The sequence below is a fragment of the Schistocerca cancellata genome, chromosome 4, assembly GCF_023864275.1.
Source record: "Schistocerca cancellata isolate TAMUIC-IGC-003103 chromosome 4, iqSchCanc2.1, whole genome shotgun sequence".
Classification (NCBI taxonomy): domain Eukaryota; kingdom Metazoa; phylum Arthropoda; class Insecta; order Orthoptera; family Acrididae; genus Schistocerca; species Schistocerca cancellata.
The window spans coordinates 857,014,889-857,042,842 of record NC_064629.1 but is presented as its reverse complement, the minus strand read 5'-3'; the positions used below and the strand labels follow the sequence as shown (position 1 = coordinate 857,042,842).

General features: G+C 38.2%; 1 protein-coding gene across 1 annotated transcript; it reads left to right on the top strand.

The window, feature by feature from the left end:
- On the top strand, nucleotides 1-27,934 carry LOC126184981 (growth arrest and DNA damage-inducible proteins-interacting protein 1). Its single transcript, XM_049927682.1, has 3 exons — nucleotides 1-549; nucleotides 11,047-11,146; nucleotides 25,645-27,934. The coding sequence occupies exons 1-3, from the start codon at nucleotides 92-94 to the stop codon at nucleotides 25,852-25,854; spliced, it is 768 nt and encodes a 255-aa protein (XP_049783639.1). The 5' UTR covers nucleotides 1-91; the 3' UTR covers nucleotides 25,855-27,934.
- Nucleotides 27,935-27,954: the final 20 nt, after the last annotated feature.

Here is a 27,954-nt window from a genome sequence, read left to right as displayed (position 1 = left end):
GTTCCTAATGATTTGTTTGTTTTGAATTGCATACGTGAAAGTGGTGTTGAGTATTTTGTATTGTGATTGCTAAGAAAGTGTTGATATTGAAATGTACCTTGCAAATACTTTTCATAGTGTGGTCAAGAAAGGTTCTGAACGTTGTTTGTTTAAAGCCGTGCGGCAATTTAGTACCGAAGCTGTAGAAGATTCGGTAATTCGACAAGCGGGTATTATTGACGACTCTGATGACAGCTCAAATTATGAGGAATACATCGAAATGAAGAGAAATAAATCACGTCTGTTACCACAGCATCACAATATATTACACAATAAAGTACCATATTCCAGCAGTAAGGGTTGGTTTCATGATACAATTAAGTATAAACGTAGGCTTTATGGGCGTTATGGTAGTATTAGTGCTGTCCACCCAGGCGTAATGTGGCCAACTAAGAATGATTTAGATGACATTCGTGAATATGAATCTGTCGCATACCCACATACTCTTGAAGAGATGATTGAGAAAAGTATCGCTGAAAAAAAGTTGAGGGAATCAACTATTAGGGAAAGGTACGTGGAGAATCGTATTGCCGTTTTATTGTGTCAGAAATGTCTCTAATGATTTAATTTATATGGTTTTGCTTGTATAGAAGCTGCCTAACAGCGTGTTGATTATGCACATTACCAGTTTTTTTTAACTTTGGACCTAACTCAATGCTGCTATTGTTTGAGTGGGTGAGCAGTATTTTCGAGAGACTCTTGATTCCGCAGTCATATTTGATTGCAACTATCGTAGGAATACCAGTTATTCTCACTTGCCTACAAGTGTTTAATCTGATTGATTTAGAACATTAGTGTGAAAGAGACGAATTGTTTATTTCCAGGGATAATACTTTCGCAAACGCTTAATTGTATCTATGTATATGTGCAACACGCAGCTCGTTCTTACTTACTGCAAACAAGTTCGAATTCTGGTGTAGATTTGTTATGTTTCGCCTCTCAGTATTTTTGCTATTGTGTGTCATGATTCTGATGGTAGTTCGCTTGTAGTGACTACTCTACAAGCTTGGAGCATTTGAGTCTAGTATTTTCACGACTGCAATCAATTATGATCTGCTTATTTCCTGCAAAATGATATTCCGTGTACAAAAACAAAATTTCTCTGCGTTTGACTGTTCGTCTATTTCACAGTCATTTAAACTGTGCAAACATTCTTCTAATAGTGGATGTTGCGTGGAAAATTGTGATTTGTAAAATTATTTGATTTTATGAATGGAATATGCTTAAAACTTTTGGTTTTGTAGCTGGGGTACACATTCAAACCACAGAATATTACTGCACCTCTTCTTCTAGACTACATGGTCACTACAGATGGATTTATAATTTACTCTGACACTAATAGCTTAAGGTATGACCTGCTTTATTAGAGATGTCATTGTGGTATGCTGCTGGGCAGATTTTTTTTATAGGGATCAAGAAACTATATTACGAAACTGGGATTGTAATATTATGAATAATGGTCAGTATTTTTAATTAGAGATTAAGTTACTATTGTTGGTATTGTTCATACATACTCTACTAGTTGTATTTATTCCCAGTTTATTAAAACATGTGCTATGGCATTTGTGTTCCATTGTTGTTAGTGCCCAAATTTCACATCCTTCCCTGTATTCTGTTTCTTGCACTCACTGATTCCAGCCGCCCACTGTGGGCGAGCGGTTCTAGGCGCTTCAGTCCGGAACCACGCTTCTGCTATGGTCGCAGGTTCGAATCCTGCCTCGGGCATGGATGTGTGTGCTGTCCTTAGGTTAGTTAGGTTTAAGTCTAGGGTGACCAGATGTTAAGTTCCATAGTGCTTAGAGCCAGTTGAACCATCACTGATTGCATAGTTTTTGCATATCATGCACTATTTAACAATAACCACATTTGCCAGTTTGCTTATCTTATCACACAACTCCCAGAAGGAATTTGGGGTTATATAAATTGAAATATGGCCATGTAAGAAACCAACAGGTTGATCAGTCTCGTGGAAGAGAAGGGTTTTATGTTTTTCGTATACACAACAAAATATGGTTTTTATGTTTTAGTTTGCTTCCTAAAATTATACTTTTCACTTGTTCCTAATTTTTTTAGTTGAATGTTTCTCCTCTGTTCAGTGGCAAGAATGAAGTTCGGCTTGTGCAGTTTTCTTATCAGCTAGTCTGTGCCTTCAGGCTAAAGTGCACTTTGTTAAGAGGCTCTTCCACTGTGTGCTACTGTTGCCAGTTTGTTTCTGTCAGTTCTTACCAATTGGGTCAAAGTATACAGTAGCCACTGAGATTTGATGAATAATTTCTTTTGGTGGAATATGCAAAAGATTTGTTTTTGGTATGTAGATTGGGAATAAAACTAGATAGATGTGCTAACAGACGGACCTGTGGTGAAGCTCGAGGCCTAGGTTAGGTTGGAATGTGACAGTGCTGTTGTGAGTTGGCCAAGCCAACAAATATCAGCATGAAAATACGATTGTCATCATAGATAGCTGTGAACCATATCCCAACATTTAAGTTCTTCATTTCAATAACCAACATGTACGTCATGTTTCCAATTTCATTGAAAATTGCAATAATGTCATTAAATTCTAACCTGATGGGACAAAATGCTGGCCAGCTTTATTTACAAACCATAGGAAATTACTAATGAGCATTCTGATTGGCTGCAGACAACTGACTCACAATTTTCCATGTTCACTGCCCATTATTCATTGTGGAGAAAGTTACTAACAGCAGCAAGCAGTGAAAAATCAGTGATACACCATAGGTGCACTTTTACACACCATATTTTTACCTATGCTTTATAAAGGTTTGGGGAAGTTGGATAACAGTTATGTAGAAAATGAGAAATCTAATAAATACTATTAGATCACCTACAAATTGCTTGGATGTGCAGTATCATAGATATTACTTCACAAAGTGTATCTGGTGTGATCACAGTTATGTAAAAATAATGCCATAATTTTCAGAACATAATAAGTTTTGATGAGGAAATATTTGATGTCTTGATGGGTGAAAGACTTGGAACAATATATACAACTGACATTTCATTCAGACGTGTTCGTTATGTAGGCAGAGCTGAAGTAATGAGGGTTGTATTCAAATCAGATGTTGCTTGGAGTGCTATGGTCCCTTATTAGGTGTTATCGTACTTGATTACCAGGTTAGTTTTTGGGGTACCATAGTGAGGAATCCAAACGATAGTAGTTCTATAGTTTGATCTTTGTTTATCTTTTTAAAGCATTTCAAGATTTGGGGAACATTAATTACAAGGGAAACTCCTAGGAGTTTGAATTTATAGTGTGATACCAGCACACCCAAAACTCCACTTAAGCATTTATTAATAGATTATTTAAACAAAAGGTAGTCTATATAGGGTGTAAGCGAGTGACTGCGTGTGAGATCGCTCTCCAAGTTTTTATATATTTTTAGGTTTCAGATATATATTTTAACGGTTTTTGTGATAATATTTACTATATAAGTGACTTATTAGTGGTTTCTTCATTCACCTCTTCCTTTCTTGTGTTGTGACCTGATATTTGTGAGTGTTTCGCATCGAGCAACGTAACCTCTTATCTGTGTTTACATTCCGCGCTGACCAGTTATAGTTGTAGTGGCGCATCGAAAGCTAAGTACTAATTAATTGTGTGTGTATAGTGGTTTATTTAGGAACTATAGTAGTCTTAAACCGGAGTTTTTAGTGTTTTCTGGTGAAATAATTTCAGAAGAACCTTTTGGAAACTGTTTTCAGCTTCGTTACTGTCTCATTAGATGTTTGATTCTCTTTCTGTATTAGTCTTTTGTTTTATTCACATTTGTTGTTTATTAATACTGTTAATAATAGTAGTTACTTCCCTTGTAGAGTAAGTTTGTGTTTATTGTAATCAGGTTTTTAACATCATCTTATTGTAGTAGCGGAACTTAGAAAAAGTAAAATTTTACCATGAGTGAGAAGTCTGGGCTTTGCCGTAGGTTCATGAGTAGTGGATTGCGGTGTGAGACTTGTTCGAACTATTTTCACTGGGGGGAATGCAGTGGGGAAGCCAGTGGGCATTCTGGTGAGATCCTCTCCTGGAACTGCAAGCTATGTAGCAAGAGTAAATTGATAGAGGAGCAGGAGCGTAAGATCTGTGCCCTTCAGGTGCAGTTGAAAAATGCACAGGAGGAGCTAGATAGGATGAGGAGGGAGAAGGGGGTTGGGGAATGGGAGCTGGCTGTTGGCAAGAGATCTGCTAGGAGAAGAAGATTTTCAGATAGTTTTACTATTGGTGTTTACAATAGATATGACCAACTGTCAGAGTCTAGTGGAGAGGAATCTCTAGTAGCTGTAGATGTAGGAAGTATGCAGCAGACCTCAGTAGTTACTGTGCCTAGAACAGTTGCAAAGTCGAAGAGGAAGAAGAAGGTTCTGCTGTTAGGTAGTTCTCATGGCAGGGGTGTGGGCCAGCAGTTGCAGGAAGTGCTGGGGAGTGAGTACCAGGTCACCAGCATTGTGAAGCCTAATGCAGGGTTGCCTCAGGTGACTGTTAACATAGGGGGGTTATGTAGGGATTTTACTAAAGAGGATCAGGTAGTGATTGTGGGTGGGGCTGGTAATAGTATTGATAGGGATGGGGAGTATGACATAGATGGTGACCTGGAAAAGATACCCACTCAGACTGGCAACACGAATGTGCATTTCGTGGAACTGTTTCAGCGTCACGATCGGCCTCATCTTAATACAGCCGTCAGGCGTAATAACATGAGACTTGGGGGTGCGCTGATGACAGAAAGCATGGGTCACATTTCAGTGGTGTCGGTGGAGTCTATCAGCAGGACGGGTTTCACTAGACATGGCCTGCACCTCAACAGGTATGGGAAGGGGAGGTTGGCAAAGCTTATAGGTGACTGCATAGGTGGGGTTGGTGGGATCACTCATGGGAAAAATTCCTACAGTAGTGGGTGTTAGAGCTGCACCTTTTTTAGATTGAAGTCAGGTGATATGTATTCCTGCTTAAGGGAAGTCTCTCTAACAAAGGAACCACTTTTGACAAAGCTTAGGTATCCGAGTAATGAGGGAATTAGTATATTTCATCAAAATATACAAGGTATTAGAGATAAAGTTAGTGAACTGCTTATAGATGTTGACTCTGAAATTATTGGTATATCTGAACACTTCTTAAATAAGGAGATGATTCAGAGGCTTCCTTTACCAGGATACAGGTTGGCTGGCAGCTTTTCGAGGAGCTCTTTGCGGTGTGGGGGAGTAGCCATGTATGTGAAAAATGGCATCCCATTTGAGTCAATTGATGTTTCAAAGAACTGCACTGAAAAGGTGTTTGAATGTTGTGCAGGTGTGGTTAAATTTAACGGAGCTAAACTTCTAACTGTTGTTATTTATAGATCCCCAGACTCCGATTTCACAACATTTTTGCTAAAGCTAGAGGAGGTTCTTGTTTCACTTTACAGGAAATACAAAAAGTTAGTTATATGTGGTGACTTCAATATTAATTGTATAAGTGATTGTGCAAGGAAGAGGATGCTGGTAGACCTCCTTAATTCATATAATCTTATGCAAACCGTATTCTTTCCAACGAGAGTGCAAGGGAAGAGTAGAACAACCATAGACAACATTTTTGTTCATTCCTCATCACTAGAAGGGCATTCTGTTAGCAAAAAAGGTGAATGGCCTTTCAGATCATGATGCACAAATTTTAACTCTAAAAGATTTTTGTGCTGCAACACGTGTTAAATATAGTCATCAGCTGTTTAGGAAAGCTGATCCAGTTGCTGTAGAGACCTTTGTAAACCTTATCAAGGAACAAGAGTGGCAAGATGTTTATAGCGCTGATACAGTAGACGATAAATATAATGCTTTTCTCAAGATTTTTCTCGTGCTCTTTGAAAGTTGCCTTCCGTTAGAACGTTCAAAACAGGGTACTAGCACAAACAGGCAGCCTGGGTGGCTGACTAGAGGGATAAGAATATCCTGTAGAACAAAGTGGCAATTATATCAAAACATTAGAAACAGTCAAAATCTAAATGAAGCAGCCCATTACAAACAGTATTGTAAGGTGCTTAAAAATGTTATTAGGAAGGCAAAAAGTATGTGGTATGCAGATAGAATAGCTGAGTCTCAGGATAAAATTAAAACCGTATGGTCAGTCGTAAAGGAAGTGGCTGGTCTGCAGAGACAGGTCGAGGATATAGAAACAGTGCGTAGTGGGAATGTCCGTGTTACTGATAAGTGGCATATATGTACAGTATTTAATAATCACTTTCTGAATATAGCAGGTGAACTAAATAGAAACCTAGTCCCAACAGGGAATCATATAGTGCTCTTAGAAGAAAGTGTTCCGAGACTGTTACCTGAAATGCTCCTCCATGATACTGACAACAGGGAGATTGAGTTAATAATTAAATCACTAAAGACCAAGAACTCTCATGGATATGACGGGGTATCTAGCAGAATACTGAAGTATTGTTCTATGTATGTTAGCCCAGTACTTAGCCATATATGTAACTTTTCCTTTAGGAGTGGTCGGTTTCCTGACCGATTAAAGTACTCGGTAGTGAAGCCACTTTATAAAAAGGGAGACAGGGATAATGTTGACAATTATAGACCTATTTCTATGCCATCGGTGTTTGCTAAAGTTATCGAGAAGGTTGTATATGCAAGGTTACTGGAGCATTTAAATTCACATAATTTGCTGTCAAATGTTCAGTTTGGTTTTAGAAATGGTTTAACAACTGAAAATGCTATATTCTCTTTTCTCTGTGAGGTTTTGGACGGATTAAATAAAAGGTTGCGAATGCTAGGTGTTTTCTTTGATTTAACGAAGGCTTTTGACTGTGTTGACCACAAAATGTTACTGCAGAAGTTGGGCCATTATGGACTAAGGGGAGTAGCTTACAATTGGTTCGCCTCTTACCTTAAGAACAGAAAGCAGAAGGTAATTCTCCGCAATATTGAGAGTGGTAGTGATGTTCAGTCCCAATGGGGCACTGTTAAGTGGGGCGTTCCCCAAGGGTCGGTGCTGGGGCCACTGCTGTTTCTTATTTATATAAATGATATGCCTTATAGTATTACAGGTGATTCAAAAATATTTCTGTTTGCTGATGACACCAGCTTGATAGTGTAGGATCTTGTGTGTAATATTGAAACAGTATCAAATAACGTAGTTCATGAAATAAGTTCGTGGCTTGTGGAAAATAATTTGATGCTAAATCACAGTAAGACTCAGTTTTTACAGTTTCTAACACACAATTCAACAAGTACCGATATTTTGATCAGACAGAATGGGCATATTATAAGCGAGACGGAACAGTTCAAGTTCCTAGGAGCTCGGGTAGATAGTAAGCTGTTGTGGAAAGCCCATGTTCAGGATCTTGTTCAGAAACTAAATGCTGCTTTATTTACCATTAGAACAGTATCTGAAATAACTGACACTTCAACACGAAAAGTAGTCTACTTCGCATATTTCCATACGCTTATGTCGTATGGTATTATTTTTTGGGGTAATTCTTCTGATTCAAAAAGGGTATTTTTGGCTCAAAAACGGGCTGTTCAAGCTATATGTGGTGTAAGTTCTAGAATCTCTTGTCGACCCCTATTCAATAAACTGGGAATTCTGACATTGCCCTCACAGTATATAATTTTCTTTAATGTTGTTTGTTGTTAGCAATATTAGCCTATTCCCAAGAGTTAGCAGCTTTCACTCAGTTAATACTAGACAGAAATCGAATCTGCATGTGGAATGCATTTCCTTGACTCTTGTGCAGAAAGGAGTGCAGTATTCTGCTGCATCCATTTTCAATAAGCTACCACAAGAACTCAAAAATCTTAGCAGTACCCCAAACACTTTTAAGTCTAAACTGAAGAGTTTCCTCATGGCTCACTCCTTCTATTCTGTCGAGGAGCTCCTGGAAGAGCTAAAAAATTAAGCAAATTCCAGTGTTACATTGTTGATTTTCTTTATTTAAATTTACGACTTGTCACCTGAATATGTTTTTTTATACTTCATTTTATCTGTTTCTAATATCGTGTTATAATTTCATGTATTGACTCGTTCCATGATCATGGAGACTTCTCCTTAATTTGGTCCCACGGAACAATAAATAAATAAATAAACAGGTATAAGTTCATATATTTTTATATGTAGTACCTTAACATGTACACACATTAGTGTGTCAGTTATTTTCCTCTGTGTCAAACAGTCTTTACAAACATGTCACAAACTTTACGACCTGGTGTTTTCTGCATGGTCATAACTGCACCAGTAAGTGGACTACAGCTGTCAGTATAGATTAACTGTTTTGTGCCTACACTTCAACACCCCACATGCTGCCCTGGGAAAAATAAGCATTAATGGCTTGCTCTAGCCACATTTACTTGGAGGTACTACCTAATCTAAAAAAAAAAAAGACTTGTAATAGCTATAGTTATTATTCTGCAGCCGACCGAAGTGGCCGAGTGGTTCTAGTCACTTCAGACTGGATCCGCACCACCGCTACGGTCGCAGGTTTGAATCCTGCCTCGGGCATGGATGTGTGTGATGTCCTTAGGTTGGGTTGGGTTGTTTGGGGAAGGAGACCAGACATCGAGGTCATCGGTCTCATCGGATTAGGGAAGGACAGGGAAGGAAGTCGGCCGTGCCCTTTCAAAGGAACCAACCCGACATTTGCCTGGAGCGATTTAGGGAAATCACGGAAAACCTAAATCAGGATAGCAGGAAGTGGGATTGAACCGCCGCCCTCCCGAATTCGAGTCCAGTGTCTAACCACTGCGCCACCTCGCTCGGTGATGTCCTTAGGTCAGTTAGGTTTAAGTAGTTATAAGTTCTAGGGGACTGATGACCTCAGATGTTGAGTCCCATAGTGCTCAGAGCCATATTATTCTGCAAACAATGAAAGTACTGATGTAATGTTGTTCAGTAGATAGTCCTTAATCACCAATAGAAATGTCTGCATGTATACCCATTACACTATTACCAAATATTTATTGGATAAAATCATCTAAGAGAAAAATTATCATCTTAGTTAATGACACACGTCTCACATAATTCATTGACATTTGGAGTTTATAAGCCATTTCAGACCATTTACACTATCCTTTGTAAGTTTTAAAAAAATGTGTGTCACTGAGGGATTGGATACACTTTAACAAGATTCATTGTTCTGTAAACCTTGCAACATGTCCACAAAAACAGAGGCAGACACTAACTTTGCAACCTGTTTATAAAAATAAAAAAGATGTGCATTGTTGTGAAATGTTCATAGACTGTCATCGCTCAGTTTTATTGCAAAGACACTTTCGGATATTGCCTCAGTGATTGCTGTACTACTTACCTCTGTATATTTTTTTACAGAAATTCTTCTTAGTTCCAGTTGCACTGATTGCTGTAGGCCTAAGTCATAAAACTTGTTTCTTTGTGTGAGTTTGTGTGTGTCATTCATGCCACAGATGTAGCTCTTTGGTGGTATTTCAATGTCCTCATTACGCTTCATATGGAGGTACAATCCAGCATGATTTTTTGGATATAGAGAAGTGCATATAAGATGAGGAATAAAATATTACTGTAGAGTGTTAAATGGGCTAGTCTAGTGAATTCTGTATCACACACAAAGATAAACAAGATTTTTGAAGGCTACTTATCATTTGTAGCCTGCAGCTTTCATTAGTAACAGTAGTGTTTCTGTGGACAGAGGTAATATTGATTGACAAGCATATTGTCATTCTGTGTTGGGTTGACATTTCGTTTCTGTGTCAAACAAGGTTTTGGATTGTAGGGCACTCACGTCCTATTTATTTTGATGTGTCTGCTATTGTTGTTACAGGATGTTGTTTTCTTGCTTACAAATTACAACAGCCCCTCAAAACCAAATTAACAGTCTTTGACATTATCCAGACTGTGCATGCCATTGGGGTAGGTGACATGATTACCTTTCGTGATGAGTGTGTGTTTGGTCACAACAGAATTGTTTCTCTGCATTGTTGTTTGCAATACAGAATCCAAATGTTTACAGAACATTCTATAATTTGTGCAAATACTTTTCTCCTGATGTATGAGCATAATAAGTGATGGATAGTTTTGACATTGTACGTGTATAAATTGTGTCTGGTAATTGCTTTAGCTTTAAGCATTTGAAAATGTTGAAATGTATGTGTAAAAATATGTAACTTTTTTTTAAATGTCTCAACAATGAGACAGAATTTACTTGGAGAGGTACTAGCCTAATATGAACTTTTACAATAAACATGTAGGTGATGCTGCTACTTGCTCAACCTTCCTTGTATTACATTCACATACCTCTCTAATAGGGTGAATATAATAATTGAACATTATTTCAAGTTTTGCACTTCATCATATATTTGTCTGGTCAGGTATGATTAACCTGCTACAATACCGACCATCATAAGTGTGTTTAATAATAGCACATCTAAATAATATTCTTATAGTAAGTTTTCCTTCTGAATTTGAGAAATATAAGAAAATATTTGAAGTCTGGGCATTTAGAGCCCACTTAGAGAAACCACACAGCTAATATCTTTGTAAAAATTACTTGTTGAACCCACTCGCATTTCTGATAATTTAAGTGCAGTATAATCGAGGTATATACTACAGGCAGTTTCATGTTATTTGCTTACCAAAATGTTTTGTTCGGCAAGAGTGGGGGGAGGGGGGGGGGGGAGATCCAAAATGTAACCTAAGCCATTATCATTACCAATGGGTTCACGTGTAAATATGCCAAAGATACTTTATGTGTTTTTCATGACTAACATATTATTCAGTGTACAATTTGGAATAAGTATCAGCTACTCACTGTAGAATAGACATTGTGCTGTGGATAATTCCATAAGCAAGAAGTTCATTCATTTTCTCTGCTGTCCCTTCTCTCTCCCTCGGTTTCACTATCCATTGTCCTCACCATTTACTTTACAGTGTAACTTCTAATACCATGATTGTGTGCTTTACTACTTACGTGAAGTATTTGTTTTATGTGTTTCTTTGGAAATATTTCTAAATTGATTTAAATAACATCTTTTGTTTACTAGAGAGGAGGCTATTTCCAAGAAGATGGAATCTTTGGAAAAGTGGAAGGAAGAACTTAAAGCTAGAGTTTTAAAGAAAGAAGAAGCTATGCTTGCTGCAAAGGTATGTATATAATGTTGCAATTTTTAGGGTTCTGTACCTCGATCGGTAAAAGCAGAAGCCTAATAGGATCACTTTGTTGGTGCCTGTTAAGACTCTTTTTTTATTTTTCTTCTTATGATTGGATGAAGGAATCAAGTTGAAATTTATGTCAAATACCAAGGTGTATGGTCTCTTGGTAGTGTAAAATATTTAAGCTTCTCTCATTCATCAAAACCTGTAATAAACTATCTATATCAGGGACGGCCAATAACGCGTCATGCCAAAAGAGGTCTGGCTTGCGTGCGTTTGCTCTGTCGCCTGGCTGCATATTTCCCTCACCACCGTGCTACACTGGCTGAGTGCGAGGATGAGGAAGCTGCAAAAGTACCACACTTAAATGGCAGTGCAGTGGCACTGTATATTACTTGGTTTCATATTTATCAACAAGATGCATCACAGACAAACAAAAATTTCACTATTATTTAATTATTTTTGGTGCACTAAAGATCTAATATAAATTTAGTCTGGTAAAAACTGCCAACATACGAACACATGCAAACATTTTCACAGATGTTCATACTCAGTTTGCCATGCAATTGTGACTTATTTAGTTTCACAGTTGAAAAAATCGTTTCACACACATTCATTGATCAAAATATTTTATCACATTCACAACCTCATTATATAGTCATGGAAACTCTTCCCAAGAAAAACAACAAAAACCTCCTGGACGTTTGAACGTAAAAGAGTTTCTCTTTTAAACATGCAACTGAAATGGCAAACTGTCTCGAAAACAGACGTAGGAATGGCAGTGTCCTCAGTACATTCAGAAAACTATCCTTTTAATTCTTTCAAGGCCACAGTGAATTCTTAAAAATTCACGTTGTATTTAAGTCTAGTGAGTTTAGGAAAGTTCTTTTTTTCTTTTCAGAATTTGTTCATTCTACATTGTGATTTTCTTTTTAAATGTGTCCCGTCAAATCAGAAATAAGTTATTTCTCACCTTTCATTGTCTTACTGGGGGCATGTGCAGTCCACTGCACTTAAAATGCGAAGTCTTGAATCTATTACAGATGTTCTAATTTTTGTTCCTGCTCTCCTTATTCCTTCCTAAATTCAACAATAGCATCAAAAAGTCCTTCCAGGCACGCCACTTATATGAAGTCTTCATGCTGTTCATTCAGTTCTATCGAAAACGGTTGTAAAGGACAGTGGAATATTACTATTACTATTCATTTTCTTACTACCAACTGTTGCAACTGACAGTAGAATATTACTATTACTATTCATACCACCAATTGGTGGTCTGCTCCATGCCTGCAAATTTAGCAAAGAGTGCTTCTTGATGAATCCTCTCTTTCAGTTGTAATTTTTTGCTCTTTCATCATCAACTAAATCGTTACATTCTTCCTGCATGATGTTGTAATGTCGATCCATAGTAAATTTGTGGTACCCATTGATTAGGCAACTGTAAATTGCATAACAGGGATTGAGTAATCTTATTCTTCTCTTCTGTCACTCCCACTCATTTTGCTTCCAAGAAGTACCGAAAAAAGCTGAGGTGGACTGAAAGGCTCCGGCCCACACACATTGTGCTCGTGCACAGTGTGACCAACCCTGGTGTATATACTTAATTAAGTTTGTATGGAACTCTCAGAGCATGAGTCCTACTCGCACTTGTTCAGTTTTTGTTGTTAAATGCTATTTCTTTCACTTTCAGGCTCTTTGCAACAGTAAGCAAAACAGAACAAGATAGTGCATTTGGAATTAGTCTATGATTCTTCATTCCAGCGACTATTCTGTGATTCGCAGACACCAACCTATTTGAGAAATCCTCAAAAGAAAACCAACATAAACATATGCTCAAAGTTGGTGAACTGGAAGTCATAGCACCAAGCTTTGAGTTTGAACAGAGAGTGTTCTGCATGGGACGAATTGCATCACAAACATGATTGGTCCATTCTACTGTTTTTGCACCAAGTATATTGTTCTTTTGGAGAAAAGTCATACGCAGTAATATTGTAGTGTGAAGAGACCATCACAGACCTGTAAATAGTGAAGGCAGAATTTCAGTAATTTAGTGAAGACTAAAGATGCAGAAGTCAGTAAATTAACATATTTTGCATATTTTCATTTGTTGTTGCCTTACGGGATAACATTCTGGTGCAATTCCACACTTAGGCAAAAAGTATTCATTCCACAAAGGAAAGTAATTAGAATTGTGTGTGTTCATGTATGTACATCTTGCAGGTGTCTTTTTTTTTTTTTTTTAAGCAAACGGTAATATAAATCATAGCCTCACAATCCATATATTCACTTATGTAATTTGTTATTGACAATCCATTAAAGTTTGACAGTAACAGAGATATTCACAAGTACAACACTATAAGATAAACTAATGTACATTACCCTTTGTCGATTCTAATTGTGGCACAGAAAGAGGTGAAACATGGAGCTTTAACGGTATTTTGACAAACTATCCACGGAAATAAAATGTCTTACAAGTGGTAGAAGTGTTTTAAATGTAAATTAAAAGAGCTTTGTTCTTAAGAACTCCTTCTTCACCATAGAAGAATTCTCAGGTAGAGAGAGTCATAAAAACCTGTAAATGTTAGCATGCAGCCATGTTGTTATTATTATTATTTAGTTTGTATATGTAAGTGTTCTACATTTGTTCTGTTGACACCTTCCCCATCATACTGTTTATCATGAATTTGATCTATGGAACAAGTAACTAACTAATTACAAGAAGAGATCATTCAGCAAAATCCTGAATGCCACAAATGATTCCATTATGTCAATTGAAGGGGGCAGGGGAAGGAAAGGGAAGGGACTGTTAATGTCAGCTGCATTGGGACTTGATGTGAAATCAGTGGCAATAAGTGAAAATGTGGGCCGGACCGGGACTTGGACCCAGGATCTTGTGCTTACAAGGCAGTTGTGTTAACCACAAAGCCACACATACACAGTGTTTATTGCAAGTGCACAAAATATCTCAGCACCCCTCTTGGCTGACCCACATTTCCACTTAGCACCACCTATTCGCAGTACCTGCCCGTGTCTTCCATACCCACTAATTTGAGATTCTGCAGGAGATCAGATGAAATTGTGCATCTGCACTGAACGTGTTGGATGCATAGCCCTTCGAGTCGAATCAGTTATATGAATGCATGGTGCCTGTTCTTTCAGGCATTCATAAAACATCCAAAGTAGTCCAGTAGTTTTCTTGAAATAGAGGTAAGTCCAAGGGTAGTATCTATAATAAAGTGAAGGAAACCAATGGTATCCAGTTACAAAAATAGCAGTGAACGTCTGGAGAATAGTACATCATACAAGTATTTAGGGGTAATAATAAGAAGCATTATGAAATGGAATGAACATATAAAATCAATAGTAATGTAGCTGAATGGATTACTTAGATTTGTTGGAAGGATTCTGGGAAATTATTGTGCATCTGCAAAGGAAAAAATTGTAGGGTATTTATCAAGTGGGTGTGAAAGGGGTACAGCGCTCATAAAAGTGTAACAGAGATGCTCAGGGAACATAAGTGGCTATCTTTGAAAGATATGTGGTGGTGGGCTTGTAAAACCCCAATGGTTGAATTTAGAGAACTGGTATTTGAGGAAGATTTTGTGACAGTCCTCCTACAAACTTCATATATTTTGCATAGAGCAATGTGAGTGAGATACATTAGGATTTGTTCAGAGACAAATAGGCAGTCATTCTTCGTATACGAATCTAGCAATAAAATTTCAGATGTTGCTCAGGAATATATCTTGCATATTTTGGTGTAAGGGACCTGAGGTTTATGGTGGCAGATTTAAGAGTATTTGAATTTCATTTGGTTTCTTATCATCACTTAAGTTTGTGTCTGTATTACACTCAAAATATTTGCACAGCTGTGCAAATGTCAGTGGTAATCACTGTGTGTGGTGTTTGGAAGCATACTTGCCCCATATACTGCTCATTTCAGTGTTGGGTTTGTTTTCACAGCAGTGTTAGTTGTACATTAACACTGATACACAGCAGTACAGGTAAGTATACTGCTAGAAGTCCAGTATGCACCTCATGTATTGATTCACTGAATATAGTGGATGAGCAGTGCAACATTGTTATGCTGAACTCTTCCTGCAACTATGGTATCCTCATCACTGTACTGAGGGTTGTCGCATTGCTCTGTGTTTTCTTTTGTAAGTTTTTGTGATTTTATGTTACAACCTTCTACACTGTTGTGAAGATATTTTCATGAATGCAAATGTAATTGTGTTGGAGAAAGAGAGAGAGATAGTGATAGTGGATCAGTTTTCCACGAATTTGATACACACACTACTTGCTGTCTGGGACTCAGCACTGTAAGGCCTAGAACCTGAGCTCCCGTGGGAGTAGAGATAGGGGTGAAAAGTGTTTTCTTTTCAACCCCTGACATGTAGGCTGCCCTGTGTGTCAAGAGTGTTGCGTGGTAGTATTGGAATGGGGCTATATGTGCTGATGCACATGGCTGAGCAGAGAGAGAGGGGAGGGGGGAGGAGATAAATAGTAAGAGGTGGAGGACGAGATGGACAGAGAAAAGGGGAGCAGAAGATGGAAATACAGAGAAGGTGAGGAGGAGGAGATGGACAGAGAGTGGCGGGGGATTGGAGGAGATGGACAGATTGAGATGGTTTAGGAAGAGACGGACAGAGACAGGGAAGAGAAGGTGGTGACAGAGATACGGGGAAAGAGGGGTTGGCCTAAGAGACTGGGGAGGATGAGATGGACATAGAAAGGAGGAGTATGGGGTAGATAGATAGAGAGCATGGGGGGGGGGGCAGGTGAGAGGAGATGGACAGAGAGAGGGATGAGGGGAGCTGGCCCAAGAGACTGGGGAGGAGGACATTTGTTCATTATATGTACTTTTGTGCACATGGGTAAAATTGTGTGTGTGTGTGTGTGTGTGTGTGTGTGTGTGTGTGTGTGTGTGTGTTCAGAGATAGCTCTGTTGTGGCAGAAATATGGTGCACAACTGTTCCAGCGTTGCCTGAGCTGTGTCCCGTGCACTTCGCTGAAGATAGTTTTTAAACTGAATTGGGTGTCCACCCAAAGGAGAGAATACTGTTGTATTTCTGTCTCCTATTCTCAAGAAATACAGGGGGTGGTTGTAATGCTGTCACACACAGTAAAGTGCTTCAGAAGTATAAATATAAATGTTGAACTTAATAATTTTGTTGAGCAACATTGTCACCTTACAACCTGATACTCCCATTTTAGTGGAACTACTGAATGGTATTGCAACAACACTATTTACTGAATAATTCTGTTAGGTTTAACTGGACCCATTTTCAGAATTGAATAAGTTGACTTTGATCTTTACATTTTGAAAATTGGTCTGTAGCACACTGAATTGTGTTGGTGTGAAACATGCGTGTGTTATATACATAAGAGAACTGGAGACCAATTCTGGTGATTAACGATTGTGCTTAATGTTGCATTAGATGTCATATTCCACACATCCCCTGGAGACATGTATCTGAGATATGAAAATATGGCAAGAATGTACATTTTACGTAAGTGCAATACAGTGAAGTGGCTTTATGCTATGTAAGATTATTGTATTAGGGTGCTAATATTAATTACAAAATAACCTAAAACTTTAATTTTAATTTAATCTATGAAGACACCCCAATGGAGTAGGAGGAGTTGCCCAACAGGAAGTTCATTAAATCAGTCTTGGACCCCACCCCATCACCCACCATGAATTTAATATGCTCCAGCAAGTTGATGAGGACATGTGTATCCATGTATATGACTCCTTTCTATACTAATGTTAAACTCTTAAAAGCCTTTACAGGTGTTCTGTTTGGTCATAGCATCATATTCATGCTCGATATTATTTGAGACATTGGTAATGACAAAAGACATTAATGAATATATGTATTGTTTGTAATGGTCGCCTAGTCGTAGATATTGCTAATTGCTATAATCACACTATTTCACTCCCATTTACGGAGCTTGTTAGCACTTGATGTTAGGTTGGCACCATTAAAATGCATTGTGTTGTAGTAATCGCTGCTACTTGCTGGATCGCTGCTGTCTCTTGATGCTGATGCTGGCTCTACATCTGGTTGTCTAGGGTTAAAAACATGAGGTCCCGTGTTTTCTATATGCTTTTGATGATAAAGAACGAGCGAAACCAACAAATATGTAAACTTCAAATATTTATTACTCTGGTGGCCATCTTAATTCCACTGTCCACCAAAGACCATGTCACAACACAACTTCCTTTACATGTTCTTTGCATTGTTTATCCACCTCAAACAATAACACACAAACACACTGTACCAAAGTGACATTCTGACTGCCTCCTGACCGTTCTTGCTGCTTGTATTTATAACATTGTCAAAGAACTACTAAAAAGAGATATAGTTTAAAAGTCACATGTACATCTGTTATCATAATTTGTGCAGAAAAGTTATTAATTTGCATCGAGTGACATAATTTAACATGTTATTAAAATGAGAGACAGATTTGTTGACTTGACAGAATAATTCTTTGTTACAAAAAGGCCGTTTTTTAGAAGTTTGTCAATTGACTTCTCTAATTTGCATAAATAAGTAAATAACATGAATTATTAAGAATTACATTGGTTTTCGTCTAAAATAGGATTGCTTACGCGAATACTGAGTGAAAACGCTCCTAGTGAACAAATAGGTTTCACTGGGTGATTTTTATTTAAGGAGATCCAAAATACCTAAGTTTTCCACTATTTTTCGTACTTCATATTAATTATTTAAGATGAACTCAGTGTTTTTACATGATGACATTTGCTGTATCAGTGATCAAGTGATATTAACTTTTGTGTGGGTCAGTTACTCAGTATAATTTAATGGGTTGACCATTTATGGAGACATGTTATGCAATCATTGTTAACATACACAATACCTTTGCTATAATCATAAATACTCGTTAAACTGGTTGAATTTGGAGGGTATCGCATACTTCGGTACAGTAAAGCCTTTAATATGTTTCGTTACATGTTCCAGACCGAACAACAGATTTAATTCTGTAGCTATATTCCGAAGTTGAGTCACATCTTCACCCCCCCCTCCCCCCCCCCCCCCCCTGCTCCAGAAAAAAGAATCACTATCTCATTAATGGAGGGAGGCGTGCAGAATTAAATAGTTTCATCATTTTTTAATCGTGTAATAGCAGTAAGCTTGGGTATTGCAAATGTTACTAAACTGAGTTGCTTCTGGGTGTTCTGATTTAGGTTATCTACTTGTCCCAAAAACTTAATGGTTTTCACTTTTTGTATTTGCAGTAGAGTTCCTAGTTATCCAGAGGACTCAGGACCAGGCCCAAACCAGATAATGAAATACTTTGATAACTGGGTAAATCATGAAGTCAGGTCATTTCTTTAAAAAATGTTAAATTTATGTATACATACAGTGCTACTGTAATATTAATTTAATGACTCAAAACAATGTTTAGATTTTGTGCAGTTCTCTACTTATGAGCGTTAAATGAAAAGTAATGCCTCCAATTTCGTTAATTGGGTTTGGATGGGGAGGCTTGCGTGCCTCAGCGATACAGATGGCCGTACCGTAGGTGCAACCACAACGGAGGGGTATCTGTTGAGAGGCCAAACAAACGTGTGGTTCCTGAAGAGGGGCAGCAGCCTTTTCAGTAGTTGCAGGGGCAACAGTCTGGATGACTGACTGATCTGGCCTTGTAACACTAACCAAAACGGCCTTGCTGTGCTGGTACTGCGAACGGCTGAAAGCAAGGGGGAAACTACAGTAGTAATTTTTCCCGAGGGCATGCAGCTTTACTGTATGGTTAAACGATGATGGCGTCCTCTTGGGTGAAATATTCCGGAGGTAAAATAGTCCCCGTTCGGATCTCCGGGCAGGGACTACTCAAGAGGACATTGTTATCAGGAGAAAGAAAACTGGCGTTCTATGGATCAGAGTGTGGATTATCAGATCCCTTAATTGGGCAGGTAAGTTAGAAAATTTAGAAAAAGAAACGGATAGGTTAAAGTTAGATATAGTGGGAATTAGTAAAGTTTGGTGGCAGGAGGAACAAGACTTTTGGTCAGGTGAATACAGGGTTATAAATATAAAATCAAATAGAGGTAATGGAGGAGCAGGTTTAATAATGAATTAAAAAATAGGAGTGAGGGTAAGCTACTACAAACAGCATAGAGAACGCATTATTGTGGCCAAGATAGATACGAAGCCCACAACTACTGCAGTAGTACAAGTTTATATGCCAACTACCTCTCCAGATGATGAAGAAATTGATGAAATGTATGATGAGATAAAAGAAATTACTCAGGTAGAGAAGGGAGGCGAAAATTTAATAGTCAAGGGGGACTGGAACTCGAGAGTAGGAAAAGGGAGAGAAGGAAACATAGTAGGTGAATATGGATTGTGGGTAAGAAATGCGAGAGGAAGCTGTCTGGTAGAATTTTGCACAGAGCATAACACTTGCTTCAAGAATTATAAAAGAAGGTTGTATACATGGAAGAATCCAGGAGATACTAGAAAGTATCAGATAGATTATATAATAGTAAGACAGAGATTTAGGAACCAGGTTTTAAATTTTAAGACATTGCCAGGGGCAGATGTGGACTCCGACCACAATCTACTGGTTATGAACTGTAGATTAAAACTGAAGAAACTGCAAAAAGGTGGAAATTTAAGGAGATGGTACCTAGATAAACTGACTAAACCCGAGGTTGTACAGAGTTTCAGGGAGAGCATAAGGGAAAAATTGACAGGAATGGGGGAAAAAATACAGTAGAAGAAGAATGGGTAGCTCTGAGGGATGAAATAGTGAAGGCAGCAGAGGGTCAATTAGGTAAAAAGACGAGGGCTAGTAGAAATCTTTGGATAACAGAGAAATATTGAATTTAATTGATGAAAGGAGAAAATATAAAAATGCATTAAATGAAGCAGGCAAAAAGGAATACAAATGTCTCAAAAATGAGATCGACAGGAAGTGCAAAATGGCTAAGCAGGGATGGCTAGAGGACAAATGTAAGGATGTAGAGGCTTATCTCACTAGGGGCAAGATAGATACTGCCTACAGGAAAATTAAAGAGACATTTGGAGAAAAGAGAGCCACTTGTATGAATATCAAGAGCTCAGATGGAAACCCAGTTCTAAGCAAAGAAGGGAAAGCAGAAAGGTGGAAGGAGTATATAGAGGGTCTATACAAGGGCGATGTACTTGAGGACAATATTATGGATATGGAAGAGGATGTAGATGAAGATGCCATGGGAGATACGATACTGCGTGAAGAGTTTGACAGAGTACTGAAAGAGCTGAGTTGAAACAAGGCCCCAGGAGTAGACAACATTCCATTAGAACTACTGACAGCCTTGGGAGAGAGAGTCCTGACAAAACTCTACCATCTGGTGAGCAAGATGTAAGAGACAGGCAAAATACCCTCAGACGTCAAGAAGAATATTATAATTCCAATCCCAAAGAAAGCAGGTGTTGACAGATGTGAAAATTACCGAACTATCAGTTTAATGAGTCACAGCTGCAAAATACTAACTCGAATTCTTTACAGACGAATGGAAAAACTGGTAGAAGCCGACCTCGGGGAAGATCAGTTTGGATTCTGAAGAAATGTTGGAACATGTGAGGCAATACTGACCTTACGACTTATCTTAGAAGAAAGATTAAGGAAAGGCAAACCTAAGTTTCTAGCATTTGCATACTTAGAGAAAGCTTTTGACAATGTTGACTGGAATACTCTCTTTCAAATTCTAAAGGTGGCAGGGGTAAAATACAGGGAGCGAAAGGCTATTTACAATTTGTACAGAAACCAGATGGCAGTTATAAGAGTCGAGGAGCACGAAAGGGAAGCAGTGGTTGGGAAGGGAGTGAGACAGGGTTGTAGCCTCTCCCCGATGTTATTCAATCTGTATATTGACCAAGCAGTAAATGAAACAAAAGAAAAATTCGGAGTAGGTATTAAAATCCATGGAGAAGAAATAAAAACTTTCAGGTTCGCCGATGACATTGTAATTCTGTCAGAGACAGCAAAGGACTTGGAAGAGCAGTTGAACGGAATGGACAGCGTCTTGAAAGGAGGATATAAGATGAACATCAACAAAAGCAAAACGAGGATAATGGAATGTAGTGGAATTATTTTGGGTGATGCTGAGGGAATTAGATTAGGAAATGAGATACTTAAAGAAGTAAATGAGTTTTGCTATTTGGGGAGCAAAATAACTGATGATGGTCGAAGTAGAGAGGATATAAAATGTAGACTGGCAGTGGCAAGGAAAGTGTTTCTCAAGAAGAGAAATTTGTTAACATCGAGTATAGATTTAAGTGTCAGGAAGTCAATTCTGAAAGTATTTGTATGGTGTGTAGCCATGTATGGAAGTGAAACATGGACGATAAATAGTTTGGACAAGAAGAGAATAGAAGATTTTGAAATGTGGTGCTACAGAAGAATGCTGGAGATTAGATGGGTAGATCACACAACTAACGAGGAGGTACTGAATAGAATTGGGGAGAAGAGGAGTTTGTGGCACAACTTGACAAGAAGAAGGGACCGGTTGGTAGGACATGCTATGAGGCATCAGGGAATCACAAATTTAGCATTGGAGGGCAGTGTGGAGGGTAAAAATCGTAGAGGGAGACCCAGAGATGAATACACTAAGCAGATTCAGAAGGATGTAGGTTGCAGTAAGTACTGGGAGATGAAGAAGCATGCACAGGATAGAGCAGCATGGAGAGCTGCATCAAACCAGTCTCAGGAATGAAGACAACAACAACAACAACAACAACAACAACACCAACAACAACAACAACAACAACAACAACATTTTAACATGGATGGAGCGGCAGCCTGAGTGTGACCATATACTGCTGTCACTGTCAAACAGATGCAAGACTTGGCTGCATGAAAATGACGGAAAATAGCAAAACAACTGACACTGATTGATATTTTCAAGAACTGACACTGTATGTACAATGGTTGACTAAAAAGTAATGCATCCACCTTCGTAAATCTTCAATAGTTGGCAGCATTGGTATGCGGCAGGTACTGGCCTGTTCTGTAGCCTCTTCTCTACAGCTCCAGTTGGTAGGAAGCCTTAGCATTGAACAGTTGTGTTGTTACAGTGTAAAGTATGAAACCCTAGGTAGATGGTCGGTCAATGCGATTTAAGCACCGTGCAGTCATTGAATTCTTGACACCCCAAAGGAGATTCATCAGAGAATGCAAGTAGTTTATGGTGATTGTGTTCATGTGAGTACTGTGCGTCATTGGGCGAGTAAGTCTAAAGATGTTGAGGCAGGAACATTTGACCTGCGTGACAAACAAAGGGCTGGATGTCCTGTGACAGCAACCACCAAGTTTAACAAGCAAAATGTTGACAGACTGATTCAGAATGATCATTGTATCACTCAGAGAGAAATTGCAAGCACACTCAGCATTTTACAAGAATATCTGGGTCACATTATGGCTTTGCTTGGCTATCGGAAGATCTGTGCACGATGGGTACCCCAGACACTGACCCTTCAAATGAAAATGCACAGACTTGAAATTTGCCAGGAACTCCTCTCACATTACAAGAATGAAGGTGATGCCTTTCTCCATCCAATTGTGGCAGGAGACGAAATGTCAGTCTATGGAATATTGACACAAAGACCCGCCACAGAAAAGAAATTCAAGACACAGCCCTCAGCTGGAAAAATCATGGCCACAGTGTTCTGGGACGCAGATGGTGTTATCCATGTTGATTTCCTTGATCATGGAACAACAATAAATTCAGAGCATCACATTAAAATGGTGCGAACTCTGAAACGATGGCTAACAAGGGTCCGAAAGGAAAAGGGCAATGTTTTCCTGCAGCATGACAATGCCAAACCACACACTTCACGTGCCCATACAGTACAACTTCAGAGACTGAATCTCACCACCGTACGGCATCATCTATACAGTCCAGATCCAGCACCATCTGTTCCTGATAATGAAATGGCAAGGTCCACGGTTCATTTGGGGGGGGGGGGGGGGGCATGTTAAAATACCTTCACGAAATGCATATGCTACACCACCTGATGGCCCTCCATCTGGTTCAGTGATGGTGGCATCCTCCAGGCCATCAGTTTCTTCTCTCACACTTTGAATTATTCCATCATCAGTGAGAATTTGAAATGCAGGGTCCGATGAATCATAAGCAAGCTACTCACGTATATCCTCTGCACTTCAGTCAGAACATCCAGGAATTTTTGGAAGGATCTTTCTTATGTCCTCCAGTGACATTTTGTGCTCTGCTGCTTCTCTTTCGTCTACTTCTTCTTCTTCCTTGTGACACTTCTTCTTTTCATATTCGTCTTTTTGTACCTCATATTTGGTTGTAATGCCTTTCAATTTATTCCACGTTCTAAAAATGCGGTTTTGTTCACCAAAATCCATACTTCCACCACAATTTAATAGCAGTCTTTTAAATTCAGTTTTTGGTGATGAACCACAACACCATCTTCACTTCCATCTTCAGCAAAAGATTATTCAACAGTTGTCTTCTGTAATGTTGCTCTATAGTTTCGATAACTAGTTAGTCTATTGTCTGCAGCAAACTCATTACATTTGGCGGCAGGAATTGTGTATCAAAATGTCCATCTTCTTTGTCAAGAAAGCTTTTTGTTTTGTGAGTGAGTGCATTGTCCAGAATTAACATCACCTACTGTGTTCTTTTCCTACGGTCTTTTGGTATTTTTTAATTTCAGGTATGAAAACTGAATCATACCATTTGCAAAACAAAGTAGCAATCATCGAGACCTTTGATAGATTCTTGTAAAAGGATGGGAAGTATTTTAACATTTTTAATGCTTGAGGTTTTTCAATTTTCCTATTAACAGAAAGGATATTTTATGGTTTCCTGTAGAGTTAGCACAGTTCAGCATGGTAACATGGCCATTACTAACTTCATGGCCTGAAGCACTAGTTTCTCTTTTAGAAACTGAAGTTGTTTCAGACAAAGCCTTCCAAATATGTCCTGTTTCACCTGTGTTATATAAAAATTTAAAGTCTTAAAATTCTGCTTCAGTTTTGAATTTTTCAATAAAATTTTCTGCTGCTTTTGGGTTTGCTGATAGTTCTTTTACCACTTAAAACCAACTCACAGATACTGTGCCTTACCTTGAATTCCGTAGTCAGCCATTGCTTGCTTTAAACAAAGAAGGAAAAACAAAAATTTCTTGCCTAAAAGTTTTGCTTTTTTGCATACAATCAATCCTGAAAGAAGGTTGCCCAATGCTCACTGGTGCAAAAACCACTTAATTATGGCCTCTTCAGGTTCTTTGTTTTTTTGCTGTTTTCATCAATTTTCTCAATGAACTGCCATCTTCATTCTTAAGGACAGCTAACTGCTTACCACTCATGCATTTCTCTAATTGTTCAAGGACTTGTATCCGCCAGTGACAAGATAATGTGTTACCTTTTAGAAGACGTATCTGGCACATTAAATCAAAACACATGCACAAAACAAAACAAAAGACACACAAGATGAAACATAGTCAACAAATCAGTGTATACATTAAGGCCCCAGAACACAGACTGAAGTAGGCTGCACAGAATGACGAGCACCAGAAACACAGTGATGCACATATTGCGTGTACTGTAGTCATAGTTCACTGAAAGATTTTTTCTTGTAATAAATTCACTGCAGACTGGTTTTTAGAATAATAAATAAACATGCAGTGTACTGTATACTGTAATAACTATCAATCAAAACCAATAATTCTAGTCATGGAGTACAATTTTCTTTTTCTGCAAGGTGATCCCGATAATTGATGATCCAGATAGTTAGAGTTCAGATGATTGGAGTTTACTGTGATTGTTTGAGTAGACAATTTTTTTATGAGAATCACGGATGTATATATACTGAGTTACATCAAAATTTAATAATGATCAAATTTACCTTGAACCATTTGTCAGTGTTTTCAAATATTTTTTTGTTTGCTTTTTCAATGAGGGGACTGATATTCCATTTTTATTTCTATTTGTTTTATCATTTACAAAAGGGACAAAATATGCATTTTTTGCTAATGTAAATGGAAGAGTGCTCATGTGCATTAAAAACTAAAGAAGGTCCAAAATAGAACCCTGTGGTGACAATATTGTGTGATTGAAATGGAACTGATGCACTTGGTTTTTGCCTTATTTACATGAGAGAAAGCAATGAACTTTCTTCTGTCTACCATTGTAAGGGGGTATAGTTCAACAGCAATAAACCTCATTTTGAAAAATATTGCCCTGTATTTCTTCATATGTAAAATTGGTGAACCATCCTTCTCCTCTGAAATTTTGTAATGAAAAATTGTCTTACAGCGGTAATATGTTCATTTTCTTTGAATTGTATGCTTGATTGACGAGTATGCCTCTCCTGACACCCAAGTATAACAACTCAAAATATCTGTTGTTTCTTTAAGGCACAATACTGTCTAAATATGTCAGCTTGATAACAACTGAATAATTGTGTTAACATTACTGATTGTACATTTGTATTTCAGGCGAGAAAGGATCGACTAATGGAAGAAGTCCGTAGGCATTTTGGCTTTAAAGTGGATCCCCGTGATGATCGTTTTAAGGAAATGTTGGAGAAAAAGGAAAGAGAAGAAAAGAAATTGGCAAAAGAAGCAAAACGCAAAGCCAAAGAAGCAAAAGCAATGGCGAAGTTAACTGAAGCAGTGGCAAAAGCATCTATAGAGTCAAAAGACTGAAAATAGTGTAATAGTGGAAAAATATGTCGTGTGTAACAGGAACTGTTCTATCTGGAAAATTGTAGAGATTAAAGTGGTGCCTTGTGCTGTTGTGCTCCTTTAACTATGTCTAGAGAAAAACTCTGATCCCCATACTGAAAATTATACTAAAGAATTCAGCTACGTCTTTTTCAATAGCCTGTACATTCATCTGTTATATTGAAACTTCCTGGCAGATTAAAACTGTGTGGCGGACTGAGACTCGAACTCGGGACCTTTGCCTTTTGCGGGCAATTGCTCTACCAACTGAGCTACCGAAGCACGACTCACTCCCCGTCCTCACAGCTTTACTTCTGCCAGTATCTCATCTCCTACCTTCCAAACTCTACAGAAGCTCTCCTGCGAACCTTGCAGCATTAGCACTCCTGAAAGAAAGGATATTGCGGGGACATGGCTTAACCACAGCCTAGGGGATGTTCCCAGAATGAGATTTTTCACTCTGCAGCGGAGTATGCGCTTATATGAAACTTCCTGGCAGATTAAAACTGTATGCTGGACCAAGATTCGAACTCGGGACCTTTGCCTTTCGTGGGCAAGTGCTCTACCAACTGAGCTACCCAAGCACGACTCATGCCCTTTCCTCACAGCTTTACTTCTGCCAGTATCTCATCTTCTGCCTTCCAAACTTTACAGAAACTCTCCTGCGAACCTTGCAGAACTAGCACTCCTGAAAGAAATGATATTGTGGAGAATCTGTTATATTGTTTATTAGCTGTTGAACATGCCTGAGATTTTAATCTTCAGTACCTCACACATAACATGTCTCCATTGTGGCTTAATTTACATGGAAGGTAATGGGAATACTTTTCCTCACATACTTATTTGAAGTCATATGTCTTTCAGCAGCACAACTAGAGATTGTTATTGCAGTACACATTGCTTTCACAAATGCAACTTTGGGGCAGTTAATATAATATACATTGCTTCATGTAAAGCATCTTTGCATCACTAAAATGTGGATATCATTTAATCCATTTCTGTGGATTCATTTATGATATAGCAACTTTCATGTAATAAACTACCTGTTACTGCAGCTGTACTAGCATATCAGTGATTTTGTTACAATGAGTGAAGGTGAGTAAGTAAGCTATTGTACATGCAATAACATCAGCTGCACTCACCTTTCTGCCTGTTTGAGTAAGCTTAGCTTGCAATATGTGGCCTCAATGCACATTGCAGCCAAGCGGTGCATGTGGGGAGCATCATGGGCAGGAGCACGTGTTGATGCATTTTTTCAGTGGTATATGTTCTTCCTCAGGGTTAAAGTTATCTCCATACCAAATTTTATTGAAATTGATTCAGAAGTTTGGTCATTAAAATGTAACAGGCAGAATTTCTGTTGCACTTATATTATTATCATAGGAGAGAAGTGAAGATTGAACATGTTTAGGAACATATAAGCTTGTATCATCTTATTTAGAACATATCAACAGTAACAGTATTTTCAAAAAATGATAAAATTCAAAATTCAAAGAGTTAATAGCTTTTCCAAAGAGTAAATATTTTTCCCTAATTCACATAATTGTGTTCAAATCAATAAATATCTTGTAGTACACACTTTCTGGTAACAATCTACGTTCTTTCTCGGTGTTCAAAGCTATCTCCATATCAGATTTCGTCAAAATCAGTTCAGTGGTTTATTCGTGATAAGGTAACAGACAGACTGACTTTCTCATTTATAATATTAGTATGGATTCTGTAAATGTATCTGTATTTCTTGGTGTACCTACCTTTGCTTATGGCAGATAATAAATGTGCCGTTTGGGGACTGCAATGATAATTTAACCCTAGCACCACGAAGGGGATCAAAAATTGCCCACACTATTTGTTTTATTTGTGTAATATATCTATTTGTTGGAGTGAAGAAGCAAGAATTTAGGAAGTTGTAGAAAAATATCTAGAGTATGTGCTGTCATGGTGAGACAACTTTTCTCATTAAAATATTTCTCAATATGGCTGAAAGAAATGCAGTTTCTGACTGTTGGTGCCACTGTATTGTGTTGCCATTGTTGTTTTGAAATAAATCTCCTTTGTTGTTCGAGCAGTTGTACATTACTCGCA